This window comes from Sinohyriopsis cumingii, chromosome 19 (assembly GCF_028554795.1).
Source record: "Sinohyriopsis cumingii isolate HCF-2022 chromosome 19, ASM2855479v2, whole genome shotgun sequence".
Lineage (NCBI taxonomy): Eukaryota > Metazoa > Mollusca > Bivalvia > Unionida > Unionidae > Sinohyriopsis > Sinohyriopsis cumingii.
Window position 1 is genome coordinate 56,689,253 of NC_142979.1, and position 25,081 is coordinate 56,714,333.

The 25,081-nt window shown below is 33.0% G+C and overlaps 1 protein-coding gene across 6 annotated transcripts in view; it reads left to right on the forward strand.

The window, feature by feature from the left end:
• LOC149775748 (uncharacterized) overlaps positions 1-25,081 on the forward strand; it is a 178,889-nt gene that overhangs the window by 146,683 nt on the left and 7,125 nt on the right. For 5 of the 6 annotated variants that reach the window (XR_016416605.1, XM_089944199.1, XM_089944201.1 and 2 more), the window contains 5 exons: positions 4,865-4,943; positions 9,414-9,509; positions 10,464-10,706; positions 13,432-13,464; positions 23,438-23,523. Coding sequence is in view for 5 of the 6 variants with exons in the window: in XM_089944199.1 (XP_089800325.1) it covers positions 4,865-4,943; positions 9,414-9,509; positions 10,464-10,706; positions 13,432-13,464; positions 23,438-23,523 (537 nt within the window). In the remaining variant the exon portion in view is untranslated. The remainder of the gene's footprint in view (positions 1-4,864; positions 4,944-9,413; positions 9,510-10,463; positions 10,707-13,431; positions 13,465-23,437; positions 23,524-25,081) is intronic. The other variant, XM_089944200.1, reaches the window with a different exon arrangement.

Here is a 25,081-nt window from a genome sequence, read left to right on the forward strand (position 1 = left end):
AGGTTAAAACAGGTTAAAAAAAAGTAACATGGTCTGTGTGACCTCCTTTAACACCTGGAAAGGGCATCAACTACAGGTATGGTAAATTTGTTATTTTTCAGTAAATACCAGATGATTGACTTGCATCTCAATCAAGACCTTGATATCAGTGTTATTGTGTACACGTATATACAAGTACCATATTTATTTGTTTATAAATAGAGTACTGTCTTCATAACCATTAACCTTACACCTGTTGCTATGGTGAAATATGATAGTGTTGGCCTTGTGTCCATATTCCAAACAGTCATGTCATTGAAGTTTCCCAGCATGTCTGTATGATTGTAAGCCATGCCCAGCTTCAGAGCAATTATAACACCTCCTTAGCTTGTCTAGTTTGCTGTGATTGTTTTGTTCCATGTCATATCATGGGTTAATGTATTTTCTTTGAATATCGGAACATGTTCATATATTGCATGCAGAAAGTGTGAAAATCCCTTAGTTTATATTTAATTGGTATCTGTCTTTAGCCATGTGTACCAGGAGGAAGCCAGACTTTGTAGTAAATGCATTTTCAATGTCAATCATTTTGTGATCCCATTCATTTAAGTTTCCAACAACAGTGTTCATTCTTGGAGAAAATGGGCAAAAGGAAGACCTTACAAACATCTAACAAGCTGGGCTGTCCAAGAAAATTTCAGAACATAGTAAAATGGTCTTTACAATGTTTAATATCAGTGTTCTTGTTAACATCATTTTCTCCAACACTGACGATGATGTTGTCAGATTGAGACAGGTGTTTCGTAGATTATATCAAGCATAGAACTAGTTCCCACCCCATGTAATGATTTAACTTTGACTCATGGTGTAAGATCCCTTCCACAAAATATTTAATGATTGAATCATCGATCATCAGTGTTTGTTCATGGAAATATTTTTTTTCCTATTGTTTTGGGCAGATAGATTTTCTTCTGTGATTTACAATGTTTTTTGTGACCAGAGTTTAACTCCATAGAATGAGTTCCGTGATCTCCATTGACAGAATGCTTTGAGAGGAGTTTTAGTGACTGTGGTAAAGTTAATAGCTTTTAGCATTGTTTCATTTTTGACAAATTTGTCCATATTATTGTTGATCATTAGAGTATCTGCTGTAATTGATTTAAGTATGGCATCAACTGCTGTGATACTATTTTTTCTCTTTTCAGATTTCTCTTTTACCACACTTAGAGTTTATGTTTTCATGTTTGTAATGTTTTCCATGAACTCCTCACCGAATTTAAAAACTACATAAAAATTTATCCTGATGGATCAAAGGATGGGGAAAAGGCTGCTGCAGCCTTTGTTAGTGGAAAACACAACAACAAAAGTTCGCTTACCAAATTGTACATCAGTATTTTCAGCCGAAATCAGAGCAATAGACCTTGCTCTGCAATATATCAAAAGAAAATGTATTTTAAACGGCATCATCTTCTCTGACCCTCCATCACTACTTAAGTCACAACACAATAGAAAACTGGAAAACCCATTATTAACCAATATTCTCATAAAAAATACTGAGCTAAGTAACTCCCACAATATAGTATACTGTTGGTTAACCAACCATTGGTATTAAAGGTAATGAAAAAGCAGATTGTGCTGCTAAAATGGCCCTATCCCTAGAACCATATGATTTTAAAATACCATATACTGATTTTAAACCTAGTATCAAAGAGTCTTTATGTCAGAAGTGGCAGGCATCATGGAATGATGCAATGAATAACAAACTGTATGCAGTCAAGCCAACCCTTGGAGAATGGACTCCTTCCTACATAACCATCCATAGGGAGGAGGTAGTCATTGCAAGAATTAGAATTGGTCATATTTATATAACCCACTCCCACATACTAAAAGGTGAAGACCCACCAGAGTGTGTTTTTTGCAATGAATCATTCACTGTTAAGCACTTTATGATAGAGTGTTTCAACCTCTAACTTATGTGTATCTGTACTACATTGTGCATGACATGAAGAAATTTTTTGATACAATAATTGTCTCTTGTATTATAAAATTCCTGAAAGAAGTAAACATTTATTCTAAGCTATAACTTTTATGCTGTCACCTTGAGCATTTTTATGTAATGTATATGCATGTACCGTCCTTTATATTCAATACCTTTTCATCTAAATCTACATTAACATAAGCCATTTACATTCCACGCTGATCGGGAAGCTGTATATATTACCCTTACCATCTTATCATTTTACTTTTAACTGTCTTATTTTTTTTAGCGCTGGTTGATACAAAACCTTTTATCACTTTTAAATGATCCTACATATAATATTTTACATGGTGCTAAATAGCCTAACAGTGCTGGTGCCATAAAAATCCAATCAATCCAATCCAATGTTTTCCATCATTGAGAAGAGAATTTCAGGATCAACAGCAGTAGAACCATATTTGATTTCAGTTATTGCTGACAGCAGATTGTCTTTGTTTTTATTCATATGTTTTACTTTATGACTAGTTTACTGTTTACCTCTTCAAGGATTAGACAACGACTAAATGATTGCGTTTTTTCACATTTTATGGCTTTGTTTTTTCTAGCAATTCAGATTTCACCTTAATATTTTAAAGTTGTTCAGCAAACTTATCATGTATGTCTTTTGCTGATTGTTTTTTTGTGTAATTTCCTGCTGTTGTTAAAATTTTTTCCATCATTAGGGCTGTTGCATTTTTATCACTGCTCTCAGCAAACCCTGTCAGTTATAGAGCTTCATATTGTTTTTCTCCCATACCTGTCAACTCTCAAGCCGGAAGAAAAATCCCCCAATTTTCGTGGTTCCATGCATAACTCTTAATTTCATAATATCTCCAAATTTTCGCAGAGAACCCCTGATAATTACATTATGTCTTTTGATTTTCATTTTTCATATTAAAAAATCCTTCATAAATAAATATATCGTATCCAATACACAGAAGCCATGTTCTGTTTTATCACCTGTGAATATTGTTGTAAGAAAATATTGATCATCACATGTCAAAGAATTTTTTCAGTAAATGTTAGGTTTAAACATTATTCATGTTAATTGTCTTTTTTCCCCTAAAACAATACTAAAATTAAAACATAAACCATAACAAAAATAAACCAGAACAATAAATTATCAAAAATTAGTTTCATTTCCAAGAATTATCACTGTAAATGATGTGTAATTTTCTCTGTAATCAGTACCTCAATTCCCACAAAAGAAACTTACATGAGTAAACACTTGGTACATGTATTACTGTACCATCAGTAAATTAAAAGAAGTAATGAAGAAACTTACCACACATCATATGTGCACACCCAAAAAACTAATTCAGAATCAATATGTTTTTTAGGAAGCTATGTTGAATGCCTTATGAGATGGCCCTGATGAAATCGGGATATTTAATGTGGGGGAAAATAGTTGCTACGTGTATGGTAGCTTGAGACTGCGGATCTGAATTGATAAGATGAATTTATAACACTTAAGTTACAACAAAATGGGGAATTTGTAACACTTAAGTTACAACAAAATAGGGAATTTATAACACTTAAGTTACAACAAAATAGGGAATTTATAACACTTAAGTTACAACAAAATAGGGAATTTATAAAACTTAAGTTACAACAAAATAGGGAATTTATAACACTTAGGTTACAACAAAATAGGGAATTTATAAAACTTAAGTTACAACAAAATAGGGAATTTATAACACTTAAGTTACAACAAAATAGGGAATTTGTAACACTTAAGTTACAACAAAATAGGGAATTTATAACACTTAAGTTATAACAAAATAGGGAATCATTTATTTGCCAGTCAGTTGCTGATGCCTACATACACACGCTGCAGAATAAGGAAGTATGTCAGAGGGGCAGTCCTTTTCACAAGATAATTGCAATGATAAAGATTAACTATTAGTCACACTGGCCTTATGCTTGTGTACTTAAACCTTTAGCTATTTACCATTGCTTTTGGATTAAATTTCTTGAGTAGTGAGTTGAAATTCAGTGTCAGTCAACTCTTTATAATTAGATTCCTGAATAAATATGTCTGTGGAATTGTAAAGGGTCATAGTAACTTTGAATGGCTGTAGAATGTTTGATGAAAATGTAATTTGTAAAAATGATACCATTATGCTTGGCACTGTTATATCATCCACAAAGCATGTATGCACAGCAGAGGTCCTGAACAACACATGACCAAAATGAATTCTTTCCTTAAAAGCATAATACTCAATTATAAAATGGATTTTCTGAAGGAAAAGTTTATTCTTTCCATGTTGCAATCAAATTTATTGCATGAAAACAGATTTATCCCATTGAATTTAGAACTTTTTGGGTACGGCAGATCTCATGTGCCCCTCCATCAACAATGGCCACATTGCACTATCTATCTCTCTCTCTCTCTCTCTCTCTCTCTCTCTCTCTCTCTATATATATATATATGTATATATAATTTAAAGCTTTTTGTTTAAGCAGATATGGTTTACGGTTTTCCAATTTAGTTATTTATTTTGAGCAAAGTAACTAAGATATTTTAGAAATGTCCTGTTGTTTTATTTTATTTGGGGCGTAGGGGTAACAACACATTTAATACCTTATTGGTTATACAGTGAGGAGGAAATAGGAGCCAAATGCCTTTCCCATAACACAGAGGCAGCCAACTTGGACAGGTTTGTAGGGAAATCGAACCTATGACCCTGGTATTATTTAGTCTGATGCTCTGCCAACAGAGTTAACACAGCTCATGGAAAAAAGTAGAATATCAGCTCTTTAAGAACATTTATATATTGACATCATTCTGAAATATTGATAATCTTTGCATATTTTCTCTAGTATCATGAAATGGTAATGTTTTTGTGTGCTTATTTGTATTTTCAGAAATAATAGAATAACAGCTGAAGGGGCAGTTTTGATTGGAAAAGGACTATCTGTAAATGAGACGCTGAAAGTATTGAAGGTCAGGAAATTCATTGATTTGCAAATGAAAATGTCGTATTTTTAAATGCATGTAACAGGATAATGCTAAAGATGATTCCAATAAATCATGTAACAGGGTAAATGCTTTTGATGATAATGGTAAATCATGTAACAGGATAAATACATAAAATGATACAGGTAAATCATGTAACAGGGTAGATGTTTAAAATGAGACTGATAAATCGTGTAACAGGGTAAACACTTAAGATGATAATGGTTAATCATGTAACAGGGTAAGTACTTAAAATGATACAGGTAAATCATGTAACAGCATAAATACTTACAATGATAATGTTAAATCATGTAACAGGGTAAATACATAAAATGATACAGGTAAATCATGTAACAGGGTAGATGTTTAAAATGAGATAAATCATGTAACAGGGTAAACACTTAAGATGATAATGGTTAATCATGTAACAGGGTAAATACTTAAAATGATACAGGTAAATCATGTAACAGGGTAAGTACTTAAAATGATACAGGTAAATCATGTAACAGCATAAATACTTACAATGATAATGTTAATCATGTAACAGGGTAAATATTCAAGATGATACTTGAAAATTATATACACCTCTTCCATGGTAAATTGCAAACAAGGAGAGTAAACAATATGGGTCACACCTTAAGTTAGGATGTGAGTTACCAAGGGACAAAAAGAAAATTAAGAATGGAATGCCATCCCTGCAGGACATGAAGAATAACCAGGAGTTGATGGGTACAAAAGCCACTATAAAACCAAGAAACCTGCACACTTTTCATGTCTGCCCCATAACTCTACAGCTGTCATAAGATCATAGGCAGATGTCATCATTTGTATATTTTTGTTAACCTCGTGGAGTTTGGTGGGGACAACAATGAGCAATTTTAATTAAAAGAAAAATTGTCACCTAGTTGTCAGGCTAAGGGAGACAACTTTTTACTGTGTAGGTTTTCTTGGCATTGAGGTGAAAAGCCTGTTTTTGACTTGTTCTCTAGAATAGAACAGGTGTAATAGGCAGAGTTCAAGCGTGACTACTTTCACATTCACACAAAAGATGCCAGTGCACCATCTTGTGCAGCTTATGTTGCTCAGAGTAGAAACACAGTTAAAAAACATATGAAATACCACTGATTTTTACTTAATACCTGGATAGTGTCCTGACATTGATCTTTTTGAACCAAAGGCTGATTCCTTTGTACAATGTCTGCCTTTTAGTACATATTTATGACAGGTGAGCAATAACAGGCCCACTTGAGACATTTGTGGGTTTTTTTGTATGCATTTAGTGAAATTTATTCATTAACAGTTGCACTTGAATTTTTTTCCATTATATTTACTTCCGAAGTTTCAGTATTTATCCTTAACAGTCAAACACAGCTATTTAATTATGGTTGTTTGATGAATGGATACAGCAAAATAAAAACTATTTAAATACAATTGATTGATGAATGGACACTGCCAAATCAGACTTTCTAAATACATTTGATTGACTTGCCAGTAGTTTCTCATGGGTTGGTGGTTCTTTCCGGGCTTTTCCAGGGTTCTTCTGCCACCTTTTACACTGGCTGCCATGTGTAGCCTATCTTGTGCTGAAAAATGGCATTAAACCCTACAACAACAACATTTAATTGATGAATGGACACTGCAAAATCAAACTCTTTAAATACGTTTGATTGATGAATGGACACAGCAAAATCAAAACAATTTAAATACATTTGATTGATGAATGGACACTTCCAAATAAACCTATTTAAATACATTTGATTGATGAATGGATACAGACAAATGAAACTATTTAAATACTTTTGATTGATGAATGGACACTTCCAAATCAACCTATTTAAATACATTTGATTGATGAATGGACAAGGCAGAAACAAAATATGGTAAAGAGATAAATGGTGATGTGTGTGTGTGTGGTTTGGCTTTTTAACGTAGCTTTAACAATTTTTCAGTCATATCGCTATGTTGTCTGCAGTGTGGCAGTTTAAAGTGATGTCTAGCACTGGGGCATCATGCCGCAGACATGTAGCATGATGTCCCACCCAGTCATATTATCCTGACACCAGGCCAACCAGTCCTAACACTAACCTCTTAATGTTGAGTGCCAAGCGAGGCAGCTGTTAGTACCATTTTTGTAAGTCTTTGGTATGACTCGGCCGGGGATCAAACCCATGACCTCCCGCATCCGAGGTGGGATAAATGGTGATACAAATCACCAAACAGTATTAGAAAAGCAAAGATTAAATCTTTATTATTTTACAAATTGTCTTGGCAGACACATACATGTTTATGCACATTTTTTTCTTACAAATTCCAGAGGATATGCATGCACTTATTTGCCGTATATACTTATTATATACTCATCAAAAGCCAGAGCATTACATGATGCAGTCAGTCTGTCTGTCTGTCTGTCCATCTTTTCTCTATTTCATTTCTGTGCAATGACTAGAGTTTTCCATCATGTTTCATCACCCAAATGTCATAACTTGCTTGCATTTGGGGTAACAATGAAGCCTATCAATTTTGGGGTCAAAGGTCATGGCCACTGTGTGTATGTAGTTTTTGCACAATAGCTTTTGTTGAATATGACAAGCTGGGACTAAACTTTGGAGATGACTTACACTTTGAGTAAGGTAGAAACTGACTGATTCATGTGTTAGATGACTTGTACTTCGAGTAAGGTAGAAACTGACTGATTCATGTGTTAGATGAAGGTCACTGGCTGTAAAAAGAAAAAAGGTTGCTGCTGAAATGTTTCAGTTTCAACTATGTCCTTTTACAAAAGTTTGTGAATAGCTAACATTTAGGGTACTAAAAAAGGCTTATTGATTTATGGGTTTCCAAAGTCTAAAAGCTCAGGGTCATTATAATTCAGAGAAAATGGGTTTTGCACATTATCAATTGTTTTTGAGTAAATGCCTTCTGCAAACTTTGTGGATAGCTTGCACACAGGGTCTAAAGGTCCAGGGTCATGGTCATGTTAAGTCTTATAAGAAAACAATGGTTCTGGTCTAAAGATTAAGGTCATTGAGACCCACATGTTTATAATTTTCTAAGTCATTTATGTCCTAGTACCTACCTAGAGAACTATTAAACATGGGATGTGTGTGTAATGTACAGTTTTATAGAGCTTTTATTTTCAAATGTGTTCATTATTATCCAGACTTTACAGTATCCACAAAGACTTGTATTGTCCATGTGCTTCTGGGTTCTTATGGAACAAGTCAAAGTAGACAAAAAGTCTTTGCTTTTTGTTTATTTAGTTATTTATTTTTGCTTGCATTGATAATTTTGCATCCTTTCTTATCCAGAGATAAAATGACATGCATTATTTAAAATGTCATTGTGCAAGATAAAAGATCTGCTGAAACACCTGACATGACCTTATAACCTCCAACAAATGATCAGTATTTAGCAAAGAAATTTATTTCAATTTCAATGATAGGATTAATAAAAATGAATCTTATTATTCTTAAAACTGTAAAATTAATAAGTTGCATAAATTATACTGCACTAGACAATATTTATATTTGTATTTCAAGTTCATATAGTAATTATCTAATTTTTGTTTCAGTTAATCATGAAAATCACTTATAAAGTGGCTTGAGAACATTCCTGTAAGAAAATTCACTTCAAAGGATTATTGTATTTTGTATACAGTTGCATTTTTATTCATTTTAATTGACTTTGGCTTAGATTGCTTAGATTTAATGAGTTAAAAATGTATTGTATAAATAGTTACTGTTTAAAAGTATACTGTTGTATAAAACAATTTTGAATTTTACTCTGTTCATGAGATGGAGTTTTGATTTGTGATGTAGGTTGATGTATACATGCTAAATATCAGAAGATGAATCCATCTGAAACTACAGATTTTGTATTTATGAGTCGTACAATTTTTATCCCATCCCTCTTCAGCACTGTGACTGAAATTAAAATGACACTTATGAGTCAGAAATATCAAACGGATGAAGCATTTGTTTTTTTGGCAAATCAAAATTAAAACTGAAATGTTCAGTTTTTAAAATGATGCAGTCTAAGGTCTAGTGATTCTCATGGAAGAAACACACTCACAGTCCATATTCTGTACATATTCATTTATTTAAATTTTTCCAATTATATTTTCTTTTTGTTCTTATTTTGTTCAAATTATGGACAGGACATACTTTTATACAAACAAACTTGTGGTAATCGCCATTGGGAAATGAATAAATCTAACTACTTCATTTAGACAATCTGGATATCAAATGTCAGAACTGCAAATTTGTGAATATTCATAATAACCAGTTTATTATCATGACAGTCAGCTTGTCAAAGGAAATTGGTGGATGTAAATGGAGCCTTAAGGTCTGTCTAAATACATTTTCAGATTGGTCAATCGTTTGGTGTGATTGACAAGATGCAACAGATCAGTTTGTTCAAAAGCTTGAGATGCATTGGTTTTTGTTGTTTATTTTTCAGATGGGAAGGAACCCTATGCAAAGTGCAGGATGTTATGGTATTTGTGCTGCAATACTACGGAATCCCAACTGTGTCATAAAAGAGTTAGACTTCTCAGTAAGTGATAAATACCTTACTTTTCCGTGGCTGCATACATTATTGATATATCAAGCATTCAGACAATCCAATAAAAAACATTGATGTATTTCAATGTCTGATTTATCTGACAAGATCTGCACTTTGGAATTTTCTGTTCCAGATCTTGCTATCATTTAAAAATGGTCTTCACCCATTATCTACCAGAGTTTTATGTAATAATTTACATTTTCTCTGAATTATTTTTCTTCCAAGCTAATAATTCAGTGATTGCATAATATTTAATTTACTTGTTTGAGTTTCTTCCATAAAATATTTAGTTCCTATTTGTCATTAATTCAACTTCAAAAGTGAAAGTCATTGACTTTGCATTGATAGTTGGCTTCATTGATTTTGCATTAATACTTGGCATCAGTGACTTTGCAAAATTTGAAATTTACACTTGAAATTCAAGTTAAGTTCAGAATTATATTTGTTTTTACACTAGAAATGGCAAAAGAGTACAGAATTACCTCCTGGTATAACAAAATCTTATTTTTCCACACAAAATACAGTGTTCATTACTGTATAAACTTACATTTAGGTCAGGTCAAACTGCAAACTGCATAGACCCTGATTTTCATCAGATAATGCACATGCAGATCAAGGTCCATGTTGTTTGTTCTGCTGATTACTCCTAACAAACTACACAGACCTATATCTGCCTGGCGCATTATGTGATTGTAGCCTTGTTTCATTCAATTTGCATTTGGATCCAAAATACATGCAAGTATATATTGTATAGTTTGTGGACTGCCAGTTCTTATGCTTGCTAAAAGCCTAGATTTTAAATATGCAGTAAACAAACCTTGTGTGGAAACAAATTATAACTCCTTCCTAATCCACAAATTTTTGTACTTGTGACTTATATTATAGCAAAAATTAATTGACAACAGTTGAAGTTTTACATAATTTGACCTATATCTTAAATTTCAGGACATTCTTGTAAATAATGACTTTAATGATGTGCTCAAACAAGTGTCCGAGCAAATCCCAGATCTGAAGGTAAAACATGGTGGGACAGAACTGCCACCCAAACCCAAGGCACAGATACACCCTATGGTAAAACTGGCCAACTACATTGAGAAGCACAATCTACGCCTCATTGACTTCTTCAACAAGTTTGACAAAGATGGTAGCATGAGTGTAACACATGAAGAATTTGTGGAAGGATTAGAGGTGAGTCCTGCCATTGTATGCTGAGTAGAAGAGATGTGTACAAATCACTAAATGATTGATATTTCATTGTTGTGGTTATTCCCTTTATTTGGAAAGCCATCATTTATTTATAGTGGTAGCTCTGCATTTCAAATATTAAAGATTTTTGTTCATCTTATTAGAATCTCCATTCTACGTTTTGGCTGACCTAGTCATAGACTTGAAGAGCTTATGGGATGGCTTGTTGTCTGTCATCTAGTCAATGTGGGTATGTGAGAAAGTTTGCCAGTAGCTTCTCGAGGGTCGGTGGTTCTTTCCGGTGTTTTCCCGGGTTCTTCCTCCACCATTAATACTGGCCGCCATGTATAGCCTATCGTGTGCTGAAAAATGGCATTAAACCCTACAACAACAACAACAACAACAACTGTCATCTAGTATCCATCCATCAATTAGCACAAGATTGTTATCACTACTACTAAACTACTTGAAGCATTGCTATGAAGCTGTAAACACACATTCATTCCATGGTGTAGTTGGTGCTAAATAAAAATCATGCTCATCCGACATCCAGTATGGCCGCCATAGCAGCCATCTTGAAAATCTTATTTTTGCTACACCTATTGAATAAAAGGTCATATTGTTATGGTGTTTTCATCAGAAAACTTGTTAAATGTGTAGTGGTCCTAAATGAAAATGGTAATGCTCAAACAGCCAATATGGCTACCTCAGTGGTCATTTTGAAAATCTTATTGCATTTCCTCAGGAATTTTCACTAAAAGACTTCTTTTTTTTAGTTGGTCATAAATGAAAATGGTACTGATCTTATGGCTTCTAGTTAGTCTTGAATAAAACTGTTGCAGATCTGACAACCAGTATGGCCACCATGTCAGTGATCTTGAAAATTGTATTAGTGCTACTACTTTAGAATTGATAGTCATATTGACATATTGCTTATGCCATAAGACTTCATTTAATATCTAGTTGGTCTTAAATGAAAATAGGTCCACACAGACATCCAGTATGACAGCCACAATGAATATATTGAAAATCTTATTACTAATTTGCCAGAATGGTAGGTCATATTAATTTTTGGTTTCACCAAAAGTTTTCTGAAGATATCAAGTTTGTCCTAAATGAAAATGATACTGATCTTAAATCAAATATGGCTGCTAAAGAGGTTAATTTTGAAAATGTATTGCTCAAGAATTTCAGAAATCATTTCATCACTCAGCAGTTAGAATGAAAATAATGGTCTTGAGTTCCCAGAGATTTTTTTCTTCAGACCAGCTTCTTTGAGAAACTCTTGTTTATGGAATTTGTCACAAGTTAGTCAAGTTAATTTTACATCCTCTCAGATGCCAACTATATAGGAATCTTTAATGTAACTCTTTTCCCACTGGTTTGATAAGATTTCTTGGTTTTATTTTATTTGTCGAGATACATAACTCCCATTCAGCAGCTGTACTGACAACCAATCAAAGGAACAATATGGATCTACAAGCACACCATCCCATGCTAGATCAGGGTGTATGCTGTTTACAGTTAAATACATGTTAAATATGGGCAACTGTTCTTAGGACTCAACATAAATTCAGTAGGATTGTTTTTGAAATGTTTCTCCAATCAGGTAGGCATGCTTCAGGTTTTGGCTTGTTTCTTGACTTAAACTCAACACTAAATCTTTCCATTCATTAGTTTGATTCAAACTTTATATTTTATGATATAATTCCTGTCAGTACTGATCAGAGAACATGTCTGATCAGTACTGACAGGAATTATATCATAAAATATAATGATCTTTTTACTATGAACTACAGTCAAAATATGTCTTTAAATATGACTTCCTTCCATGAAGAAGGCTCAGTTTTCTATATAATGTTGTTCTAGGACAAGCCAACCAGCAACTAATGTATAAATGAATTCACTGCACCATTATTTGGGGTATAAACTCATTTTTTGTGTCACAACTTTTGATCAAAATCAGAAAAAGTGGATTTGTTTTCCTTGTTGTTTCCTTTCTAAATAAAGAGAGACAGATAAAAAAGGGATCAACAAAATTAAAGTGTTCAAACTTGGAAGTATAATGAATGCTTACTGAATATGTTCAGTTGCTTTTTCTATTAAATTTAACTGTCATATTGCAATTAATCAAATCATTTTAAATCCTTGTAAATGTTGAACAAAGGGTTTAGATATATCATTTAGACAATAATTGATGGACAGAGAGTGAACAGAATGTACATTTCACATTAATTTTAGATAGCATTTCAAGATATGTTTATACTAGTTATATGTTATAGATTTTAAATTTTTTATACCCAGTTTTTTTTATATATTTTGCCTGAATTCTGTTTCTTTCAATTCTTTTTGCCTTCCTCCTTTTATTTGTTGCAGTTTTTACATGTGTGCCTTCTTTTCCTTTCTAAGATGCAATGAATGGTACGTTATTACTGTTTGAGAATGGTACCTTATTACTGTGTGAACATGATACATTATTACTGTTTGAGAATGGTACATTATTACTATGTGAGAATGGTACATTATTGCTATGTGAGAATGGTACATTATTACTGTGTGGGAATGGTACATTGTTGCTATGTGAGAATGGTACATTATTGCTGTGTGAGCATGTTACATTATTAGTGTCTGAGAATGGTACATTATTACTATGTGAAAATGCATTCAGTATAAACCTAGGTTGAAGATTAAGACATTTGATCATAATTTTGTTTTGTGCATAATACAGTGTGCAAGAATGGCAATCCTTAAACACGCACAGGTAAAACAAGATTCAGTGTCATAACTCTAACCAATAACTAGCAGCTTTGCTAACTTGTAACTCAACTGCTTAATGTGTGCCTCTGCTTACAGTTATAGTAGTGTTACTAGTATATAACCATTACATACATTTTAATTTATATCAGGTAATACTGGGGACTTGAAATGGGATTTTAATTATATATCAGGTAATACTAGGGACCTGAAATGGAATTTTAATTTGGGATGTATTTATATATTGGTTAATACTGGGGACCTGAAATGGAATTTTAATTTGGGATCTATTTATATATTGGTTAATACTGGGGACCTGAAATGGATTTTAATTATTTGTCATGTAATACAGGGGACTTTAAAAGGATTTTTTTTGTACAGTGGAAACCAAAGTATGATGCTATGATGCAGCTCTGAGTTGTTATTGACCTTGATGTTTAGCTGTAAACAAAAATAATGGAATTATGTGTATGTGTTTAAATATATATATATATATATATATATATATATATATATATATATATATATATATATATATATATATATATTGCGCTAGGCCATTTTAATTACTGGACTTTCTAAGAGAAATAATCTTGATATTTCACCATGTGAACACATATCATAACTTTTAGCTGTCAATCAATAGACACAGATAACATTTTTACCATGCAATTAGAAGTTATTCTTAGAATCTTACATAGTCGACTGGAAATATGGCCACCTCCATTAAAGAAATCTCAAGTTCAGATTCAACAAGGTGTGAGATATTGCTTTTTTTCTTAATATGCTATTTTACTTTGTATTGGGATGGGTAATTATATTACTTTTTGTTGGAATGGTAATTATATTACTTTGTATTAGGATTGGTAATTTTATTACTTTGTGTTGGGATGGGTAATTATATTACTTTGTATTGGGATGGGTAATTGTATTATTTTTTATTGGGATGGGTAATTATATTTGTATTGGGATGGGTAATTATATTATTTTGTATAGGAATGGGTAATTATATTACTGTTTATTGGAATGGGTAATTATGTTACTTTTTATTGGGTTGGGTAATTATATAACTTTTTATTGTGATGGGTAAATGTATTACTCTGTATTGAGATGGGTAATTATATTACTTTTTATTGGGATGGGTAATTATATTACTTTGTATTGGAATGGGTATACTTTATATTGGGATGGGTAATTATATTACTTTGTATTGAGATGGGTATTTATATTACTTTGTATTGGGATGGGTAATTATATTACTGTTTGTATTTTCTTTGTGAATAAACACAAAACACAGCAGAACATATATGGTAAACCACTAGCATCATGTGTGATCCAGTAAGAAACAGTATTTCAGTCTGTTGTACAGTAGTTCTTGCTAGCCAATAGGTTTGAGCATTAAATAAAAGAAAGTTTGCTTGGTACAAATGAATAACATATATTTCATCTTGTGGCTGAAAAATTTAAGTATTTTCACCCACTTGATTAGGTATTGTTATTCACTTGGAACAAGCAAATGTCCTCTATTTATTATATATTTAAATGTGAATTTAAATGTGAAATGTAGAAGAATATTAGTGAAATAATTTTCATAATTTTTTAATTCCTATATTTTGACATGTGAAAAATTTATCCTTTTATTTTCACATGGAAAAATAAAAGATTTGCCATCATGCCATGCGATGCTTGATTTGTCTGTGCCAACAGAAGTTATACCTGCAGAAAGAAAATTGAAAACCTTGTTAGCTAGAACAATAAATTAAAACTGCATTACCTTTCAAAAGTGGAAGTTATTTTTTGTGGAAGAAATGTAACTTTATGTCATTTATAACTTTACCACCTTGACAACAATGATCAAACAGCTGTGATACATTGCTGGCATGGACTTACTTTGTGGTCAGATAGAGTAAAATAATGTAGAAGAGATGTAATTTACTGCAAGAGATTAGGTCAGTATAATCCTTGATCTTTCTTATGTCATATATATTTATAAGATCAGCCTCCTATGCAAATGCCAAATATATTTCATGCTGTGGTATAAACAGCAATATATTGTAACATGTGGCCCACTCATCAAATATGATATCTTTTGTACCACGTGATGAAATATATCAAGTATTTATACAAGGAAAGAAAATATCATATATGTTTGTTTTCTCTCTGCAGTATTGTAATAATCTTTTCTTTGCATGCTGTAATCTAATGCTACAAGAATTCTGAGTTTAGCTGCTAGACATATTTTTTGTACTTTATCTTACCATATGTCCATTGTATTGCAAATAATAATTCTAGAATCTTTTTGATGATGTATGAACATGGAAATTTGGAACATGAGAGCATTTGCACTTCAAAGACTTTTCATACCAACAAAATATAATGAGTTCTATATCCCCACTATAGAAGGTGGAGAGTATTCTATTATGATATAGTCCATCCATGTGTTCGTATGTATTTTCCCCATCTTGTTTCCACTCAATAACTCAAGTTTACCAACACTGAATATACTTGAGTAAGTTAAGGTCACATGACTATATGAAGCAAAACTGTTTCCTCACAGTAACTTGACTTGTATATCAGGTATCTTGAGTAAACATTGTAAATGACTTCAATTTCAGATATGAAAGACACATATTTAATTTTGGGATAAAAACAATTAAAATGTCAAGTTTATAGTGACCCTGAGGAGGAATATGGTTTCCGCACTATATATATATATATATATATATATATATATATATATATATATATATATATAACGAATTCATTTTTTTACCTACTTTGACTTTATGGGTGGCTTGCATTTTGACAAAGAAGACACCTTTTCATTTAGGGGTCAGTAGGTTTAAAGAATAGGTCACTTTATCCACAATACCTTCATATTGGTGTTACAGAAGAATCATTGCTCCTATGCGATGATGTCTGTATATGCTTGGTAATACAAACATCTTCCTGCATATATTTTCTTAAAGTACACTTTGCATAAAACAAACAATCAGGACCTTTCAACAACAGCACACACATAAACTCCAATTTCCAAGAATTGCTGAACTTGTAATATTTATTAGCTGGTGTGGGTTATTTGAGCATTAATAAAAATTGCATATTTTGGCACTTTGATATAAATTGACCAATGAAATGAAAAGATAAGAGATACACTTGAATATTCTCCTTACAAAATCAAAATACTGTAACAAGTGTTTCTACTGAAATCTTAGTTTGACTGGGTCCTTTTTATCTCACCTCTGCAAAATTTTGGCTAATTTTTAATGAAAGACTCAACATCCATCATGGACAACTTTTAATTCCTTCCTTACATATGACACCTCAAAAGGGTGGCCAGAGTGACCATGTGGTCTAAAACATCTATCATGGACAATCTTTAATTCCTTCCTTACATATGACATCTCAAAAAGGGTGGCCGGAGTGACCATGTAGTCTAAAACATCCATCATGGACAACCTTTTATTCCTTCCTTACATATGACACCTCAAAAGGGTGGCCATGTGGCCTTAAATATCCATCATGGACAACCTTTAATTTCCTCCTTACATATGACACCTCAAAAGGGTGGCCCTAGTGGCCATGTGGTCTAAAAAATCCATCATGGACAACCTTTAATTCCTTCCTTACATATGACACCTCAAAAAGGGTGGCCCGAGTGGCCATGTGGTCTAAAGCATCCACCTTTATAGATCACTGAAATCTCACCTGTCCACATTTGTTCGAACATGGATATGTGAGAAAGCTTGCCAGTAGCTTACCATATGTCACTGGTTCTTCCATGGTCTGTCAGTGTTGTTCACCAAATTTAATGACTGCCATGTATATCATATCATGTACTGAAAAATGGCATTATACCTACAAAACCAAACTAGACCAAATACCATGAAAATAGATCCCAAATTACAACAATAAGGTAGTCATTATACAACTTGTTGTGTACACATTTTCCATTGTTTAGCAGTTATTAGTACTACTATTCCATGTACATCATTGTACTGGTGTAACACTTCTGGTTTCTGTTACTGGTTCTGGCATGTTTCTGTAATGCAATGATGTAATGCATACAAATACTACTGTTTTTTCTTTTTATTGTTAAAAAAACAATCTTAATTTTCAAAAGTGGTAGATTTCAACTATTAAACACTGTGTTTGCTAGATAGCAATTAAAATGGTATTTTTGTCCTACCACCAGTTGAATCACATGTATGGTTATGACAAATGTCAAAATGCTCACTAATATCATTGTCCAATGAAATAGTTTGTTTAACAGCAGTGACATAGTACATGAGTTATATAGGTATTATATCTCATAGTACTTGAGTAGCTAACCAAGCAAAGAGGGTTTTGCATACATGAAGTGTAATGCAGTGTCCCCCACCCTACTTTTATAAAAATTCAAACCCTCTACAGCAGGGAAGAAGTATAAGAGAGTTGGTCATTCAGGATGGGGAATTACACAGATCTGAATAATAATTACAAGATAAAGACTTGCATGATTTTGTAATTTTAAAAAAAAATTCTTTTAAAAGTCCCATGTATGTTATATAATTAATGTCATTAAACTTATGTTAATGTTACTTAAAATAATTATGGATACAGTAATCATTAATCACAGTGCAAAACCTTGTCAATAAAATCAGGGTATAAACATCCGACTGTAATTATCATTCTTCATCCTAGCTGAGGAAAAGATATTTTTATTTCTGTGATCACGCTACAAGTATTGATACGGGTAAGCTAACCTAATGCAGCAATATATATTTTGAAAGATTCAAATACACAGTGTTAAAATTTAAATCTTTCTGTCATGAATACATGTTTTTAAAAAAAATTAATAACATCATAACAATTCCTGCATTATTATGGAATAAAACACTTTGATTGATCAATTGTTGAAATCAGTTTTACGTTGTTTTCCTATATCCGTTATTACACTTAAAGTTTTGATAATGAAAGGCTACTCTTTATGTATAATACAACAGGTTCTTAAAAGCCACATTATCGCATGAATATGTTCATTTTTTCAACATTAATATTGTCATAACAGTTGAGAGCAATTTTTTTTTAAATTAACAATTATCTATAAATTAATTGTGTATTCAAAATATCATTGATATTTGTTTTTCCAATATTAGTTGAACTGTTTTGACCTTTAATTCATCACCAGCCTTCATGTGAAAAACATGTACACTGGCACAAAGATCTTGTGAATCATTGGAACCTAATTATATGTCATTGCAGCTCACAAGCAGATAACATGAGGCCTTCCAAAGTTAGAACTTACATCTGGGGAACAAGATTTGATTTCACGTTAGAGTTATGTCCCTTTGTTTAACTCTTTTTACTACTTTCTGGTGTCATTTCTAAGCAATGTTCATAATACTCTCCCACTTTTCATTTTGGTCCATTTGCTTTGACTTCTTCTAAACTGAGAAAGTATGAGGACATTTGAAACTTTTTTCAACAACTTATTCAAACCATACCACTTTTAAACTAAATTCTAGCAGTTACAAGTAAACTCACACCTAGTATTACTCAGAATGCTTATTGTTTCCAAAAGAGAGCTTGTCATGTGATTGATTGGTTTTAGTTTGGTTCCCTATCATGAACATCTCGTAAACAAACATTGACGTACCATTTTTACTTTATGGTGACTGGAATTCATGCTAACTTGAGTTGAACAATACTTTGCTTCTCAGCTGTTAGACTATTTTTTTTTTACATCTTTATAATTATAGGCAACCTTAATAGCTTGTAATTATCAAATCACCGAAACCGGACATATAAGGAACATGTAGCACTAAGAATAATCTGTCTACCTCTTTGTGTTTATTTACAGTTAGGATTTACACCAATATCAATCTTGAATTTAAGACATAACAAATATTTATGATATTACAAACCCTCATATATGTCCACTTGTAAGAGGTAAATTGTTGTTCCCTCTTACATTATTAGTGATTGAGCTAGCTCAGGAATTGTCTAATGGCCAAAAGGATCAGACAGCAGAATTGGTGATGTGCTTCTCTTGTTTGCTGTGGTCCCTAATTTAAGCCAGTAGCAAAAGGGTCCATTCAACCACTTGGCCACTTAAGTTTGCCTTCTTGGGCTCTTGTGTCTCACAGGTGGGATTTTCTGCAGGTACCTGGGTTTGTCTTCCAATCAAGGCTCATCCATCTTTTGGGCTTTATACTACTGTTTGACATGCTGATCTTTTTCAGCTGCCTCCTCTTGTTGAAGGAGGAATCATTGTCTTCAGCTGCATTGCAGAGATTGCTAGAGGCTGTTGCTAAGATGTCAACATGTATTCTATCTTGTCCACTTGATGCAGGGATGTTTTCCGAGGGCCGATCCCTACAGTGGCCATGCAAGATTTGAAGGATCGGCAACACGTGTCCCATACATGACTAAACCAGCAAAGAATCATCCAAATACAAAATGGTCCATGTCTCCCTCTCAGATTTTTAAATGGGGACATCATACCTATATCAGTCCCCTTTTGAAACTTGTTCTGCCCATCTTTTTCATAATGAGGTGGTCAGAAGACCAGGGGACGAAGTCTATGAACTCTTCCCCTTTTCTAAGGGGGCAGGCATTGCTGCTTCAAAGGAGACACACTCTGTCCTATCAAGTCCTCCTCTTCCCATATTACTCATTATGCACCATTAAGGACTATAGAGCAGCCCTCTCTAATGCTCTTAGTTCTCTATGGGCTCCAAAATAGGGTTTGACCCACATATTTAAGAACTGATAGTACTTTGAATGCCAGAGACCAGCCTTTTGTTCTTTAATTCCAAGGCAGAACTTCTTCTATGTTCTTTGGTTGGTAACTATACCTCCTTATTAATCTTTGAGTGAAGTTTCCTTTGAGAACCTCATCGATCAAAAAGTTGTATGCCTCTTCTTAGCATTATCAGCAAGAAAAAGGAATTAAATTTATGATCTGTCAGTAGAAAATGGTTGCTTACATTTTAATGGTAACTATGACTCTGTCTCTCTTCTTTGCCAAACTGGGTTTCTGGCCAAGAATCAGGTACCCTTGGTAGCTCCTGTTCCAGTTAAAGCCATCAGTCTCATTTGTATTTTTGCTGGGAATAATACAGATAGATTCTAACTGGATCCAGTTAGAAATTTACACATCTATCTGTCTCAATCAAAGGAAAAAAGTAGGTGTTGTAACTGACTTTTTCTCCCTCTTCACCTCCTGATATTTTGGCAGCCACCATTCCAGACAGATTGTTTGGACTGTTAATATAGAGCTTATCAATCTCCCACTGAAAGAGAGATCACTTTCGTGAAAATCAAAGTTCACGAGGCCTGGGCTATTGCTGCATCTTTTGCCTTTTTCATCCATTCTTCTTTTGATGATATCATGAAAGATGTGATCTGGCAATCTCACTCCAACTTTTTCATGATTTTACTTTCAACCAGTGTCATACCAGAGTGAGGGTATTCACTGGGTATGCTATAGGCCCAATTGTATCAGCCATAAGCCACCCTCCAGGCTGCAGTAGTACATCCTACTGACAACAATGGTAACTGCACTTGACATCTTAGGCAATCAACTTATCATTGGGTTTAAGTGATGTAATAGCAGCTAAATGTAATTTTTGAGCATGTAAAACTAACTTTAATTATGTAATACTTAGATGCTATTATTCCTTCCTCTCTCCCTGCTCTGATGTCCTTCAGTATCAGTCCGAGTCAAAGGAAGATAATGTTCCAAGTATCAGAAATTGACTGAGGCATCAGACTGGGATCATGTTGTTTTTAGCTCTACTAGCCATTTAAGCCAGAAGGACTTATGGGATGGCATTTTGTCCATCATCCATTGTCTAAAATCCAACATCCATCTGTTCATTTGCATACATTTCTTAATGATACTCCTCCCAAATTACTTAGAGGATTGCCATGAAACTTTACATACACAATCATTCCAAGGTTAGCTAAGATAACATCCAGTATGACTATCAAAGCAACCATCTTGAAAATATTGTTATCACTACTCTCTCTGAATGGATGGTCATGTCCATACTGGGTTTTTATGAAAAGACTTCGTACAATGTCTAGTTGGTCCTGAATGAAAATGGTCATGGCATGACTGCCACAATGAAAATATTGAAAATATTGTCACTAATTTTCCTGAATAGATGGTCACTGTGCAAGGGGTTTTCACCAGAAAAAAATATAGCAATGCAATAATAGCAAGTAAGTATTACATAATTAAAATTAGTTTTATGTCTCAAGAAAGCCTAATGGTTTTGTGTTCATTTCTCAGGCACTGTTCATGCCACACTCTTGTTAGTTTTGGTCAAGTTTTTATGCTTAGTTTATCACCATACAAGTTTTCGTCATGCTGTACCTATAATCATGATATGTGTTGAGGGGATGCATCTTGGTAAGTACCACAACCATATTGCAAAAGGAGGTCGCTGTGGCTTATATTTCATGCTTTATTGAAATTTTGTGTTTAGAGGTCCCTCATTGGGTGCTGTTTATACTATAATTATGAAACTTGCTAATTATATAAATCTCTGTTAGTGCTATACTCTACAACAAAAGAAGGTCACAGTGATCTGCTTGTTATGCTTTACTAACATAGCTTAATTAATTGTGTTTAGCTTATGACCATTGTATTTGGGAGTATGAATAAGTATTTGACTGTATTCAGTGGTAAATATTCCATATTACTGTATGCCTATTGTATACTGAGATAGGTCAGCAGGTTAACTGTGTATTGTACATATTGTACTGTGCATTGTACATATTGTTCTGTGTATTGTACATATTGAACTGTGTATTGTACATATTGTACTGTGTATTGTACATATTGAACTGTGTATTGTACATATTGTACTGTGTATTGTACATATGAATGAGTATAGGAATATAGATAAGTGGACTACATGAGGCCTTGCTGTAGTAGTGGCAGATGAAGGTAATTAATGATGCATGAATATGCTGATGTAGTGGCAAATGAAGGTAATTAATGATGCATGAACTATGCTTGTGCTAATATCATACTGACTGTCACTCCAAGGTTACACTAAGCCTGGGATTTTACCTTGTACAATCTGGCTTCTTTGTCTGGACAATGATAATACATTGTGTAGCATATTTTGCAAACAATGTTTTATAAAACAAGAGAAATTTAATTATAGTGCCTCTTCTTTAATATAATGGAAAAGAATGTTCTTTTTTTAATTATTTTATGTGATTTTTTTTCCCTGTCACATTCTATTGCCAGGATCATTTCCTCTGAGTTTGTTTTCTGCATGATAATTAATATTATTAATGGGTTCTGGAGAGTACTCAAAATGTCATAGAGATGCACTATGCAATCATTCGTTACACTGTTCTTGTTGGAATATTTGGACCAAGTTAACAATGAACAGTACAAAATCACCCAAATTTCAATATCTACTGTATACTTACTAGCAAGTGTGAATTTCACTATCATTTTCATTATGCTGATGTAAACAGTACCAATTTATTAATATGATTTTAACATGGCTATTATCATATTTTACAATATGAAATGCAAGTTAATTGAAGTTTCCCCTCATGATAAGGATCATTTAGAATCCAATTTTTTCCCCAGTGTTTTCAAATAAGGATATAGGGACCGGACTGAATAAATATAGCAAGGTATTATTTCAAGTTGAGCCCTGGTTTTAACAAAACAGTTGAAAAATGTGTACTTGTATTACTAAATATTATCATGCATTCAAGAAAACAATCAAGGTGCTAAATTTTACAAGTTCTGATTCTGCATATAAGTTTAAAATTGTATGCCCATCAGGCTTATCAGCCACCATATCAAGGACTCCCTAAATTTTATTTAAAATTTCAAGAAAGAAAGGCATAAAAATCTGCAGCCATCTTTGTTAATATGACTTGACCAGTAATGAGTTTTTAACAGATTTCTATAAAATCCTTTCTTTGAAGTAAATCATCACTCATTTTGTTCTTTACAGGAAACGGGTATCAAATTTACAGAGGAAGAGATACAGATGTTACTAGACGAGTTAGATAGGGACGGAGATGGTGAAATCAGTATAAGGTGAATTATTTTCTGACATTTGTCATTGTACAGAAATCTGTTCTGATCTATCACTTCTTTCAGAGATCCATTCCAAAATATTTGGATTTACCTTCCTGGTAAAAGTAGATATTACATTTGTTGATTACCTGATATCCTTTACCTTGGTAGATCTAATTAGGCACTATTTTTTGTCAAGTCCACCATGGCAGAATCTCAACATAACAATCACTTCAATGGCTGACTGGGGGCATCTTCATACATCTGTTTCTGTCTGTCCAAAACCTAAATTAAACTCAGTCAGGTTTTTTATACTTGAGTAACATGGTCAGTTTTTATGTACAGTTGGTCACAGAATCATGTTATTTTATTCTTGAGTAACATGGTCAGTTTTTATGTACAATTGGTCACAGAATCATGTTATTTTATACTTGAGTAACATGGTCAGTTTTTATGTACAGTTGGTCAAAGAATCATGTTATTTTATACTTGAGTAACATGGTCAGTTTTTATGTACAGTTGGCCACAGAATCATGTTATTTTATACTTGAGTAACATGGTCAGTTTTTATGTACAGTTGGTCAAAGAATCATGTTATTTTATACTTGAGTAACATGGTCAGTTTTTATGTACAGTTGGTCAAAGAATCATGTTATTTTATACTTGAGTAACATGGTCAGTTTTTATGTACAATTGGTCACAGAATCATGTTATTTTATACTTGAGTAACATGGTCAGTTTTTATGTACAGTTGGTCATAGAATCATGTTATTTTATACTTGAGTAACATGGTCAGTTTTTATGTACAGTTGGCCACAGAATCATGTTATTTTATATGTTGATACATTTTGTTGTTCACAGCACCAGTCTACCAAACACTTGGTGTGGAGGTTTGACATTATAGTATGGCCAGCTTCTTGTTTGTTTTCTAAATATTATCGTCACCTGCACATGAAGGTGTAAACTTCTTCACATAAAAAATTGCTTTGAAAATTCATAGTCTCTTTCTGTCACCACTGATGCAAGACTAAGTACATTTTTCTTTAAATTATTTATCTGTTTCCACTGATGCCCTGAGGGAAGACTAAGTACATCTTTCTTTGAATTATTCACCTGTTTCCACTGATGCCCTGAGGGAAGAGTAATGAACATTTTCATCAGATGCAGTTCATTTGTGCACTTTTCTGAAACCACTTGTATCATTTGATGCTCAAAAATGGGTTGTCAGTTATTCGCATACATCATGCCATGTTAATTCTATATCAATCATTTTACCTTCACTAGAATGTACAATATTGAAGATAAATGAAATTCACATCTGCAGTTCATTTAACAATTCAGTGTCAGCACATAGATTGAAGTTTATAGCTTGTGTAGTGTATGTACATATTGTTATGTATATTTAATTTGTATTGTTTCTTGGATTTTCTTAATGTTATGTGTTTTGTACATTTTATACTTGACCTTGTTCAAACTCAAGTTCATAGTGTACCTGACCAGTGACATTTATTTTGTAAACAAAATAATAAAGAGCTAATATTTCTCTATGCCCATGGATTACATATTCAGATCATTATCA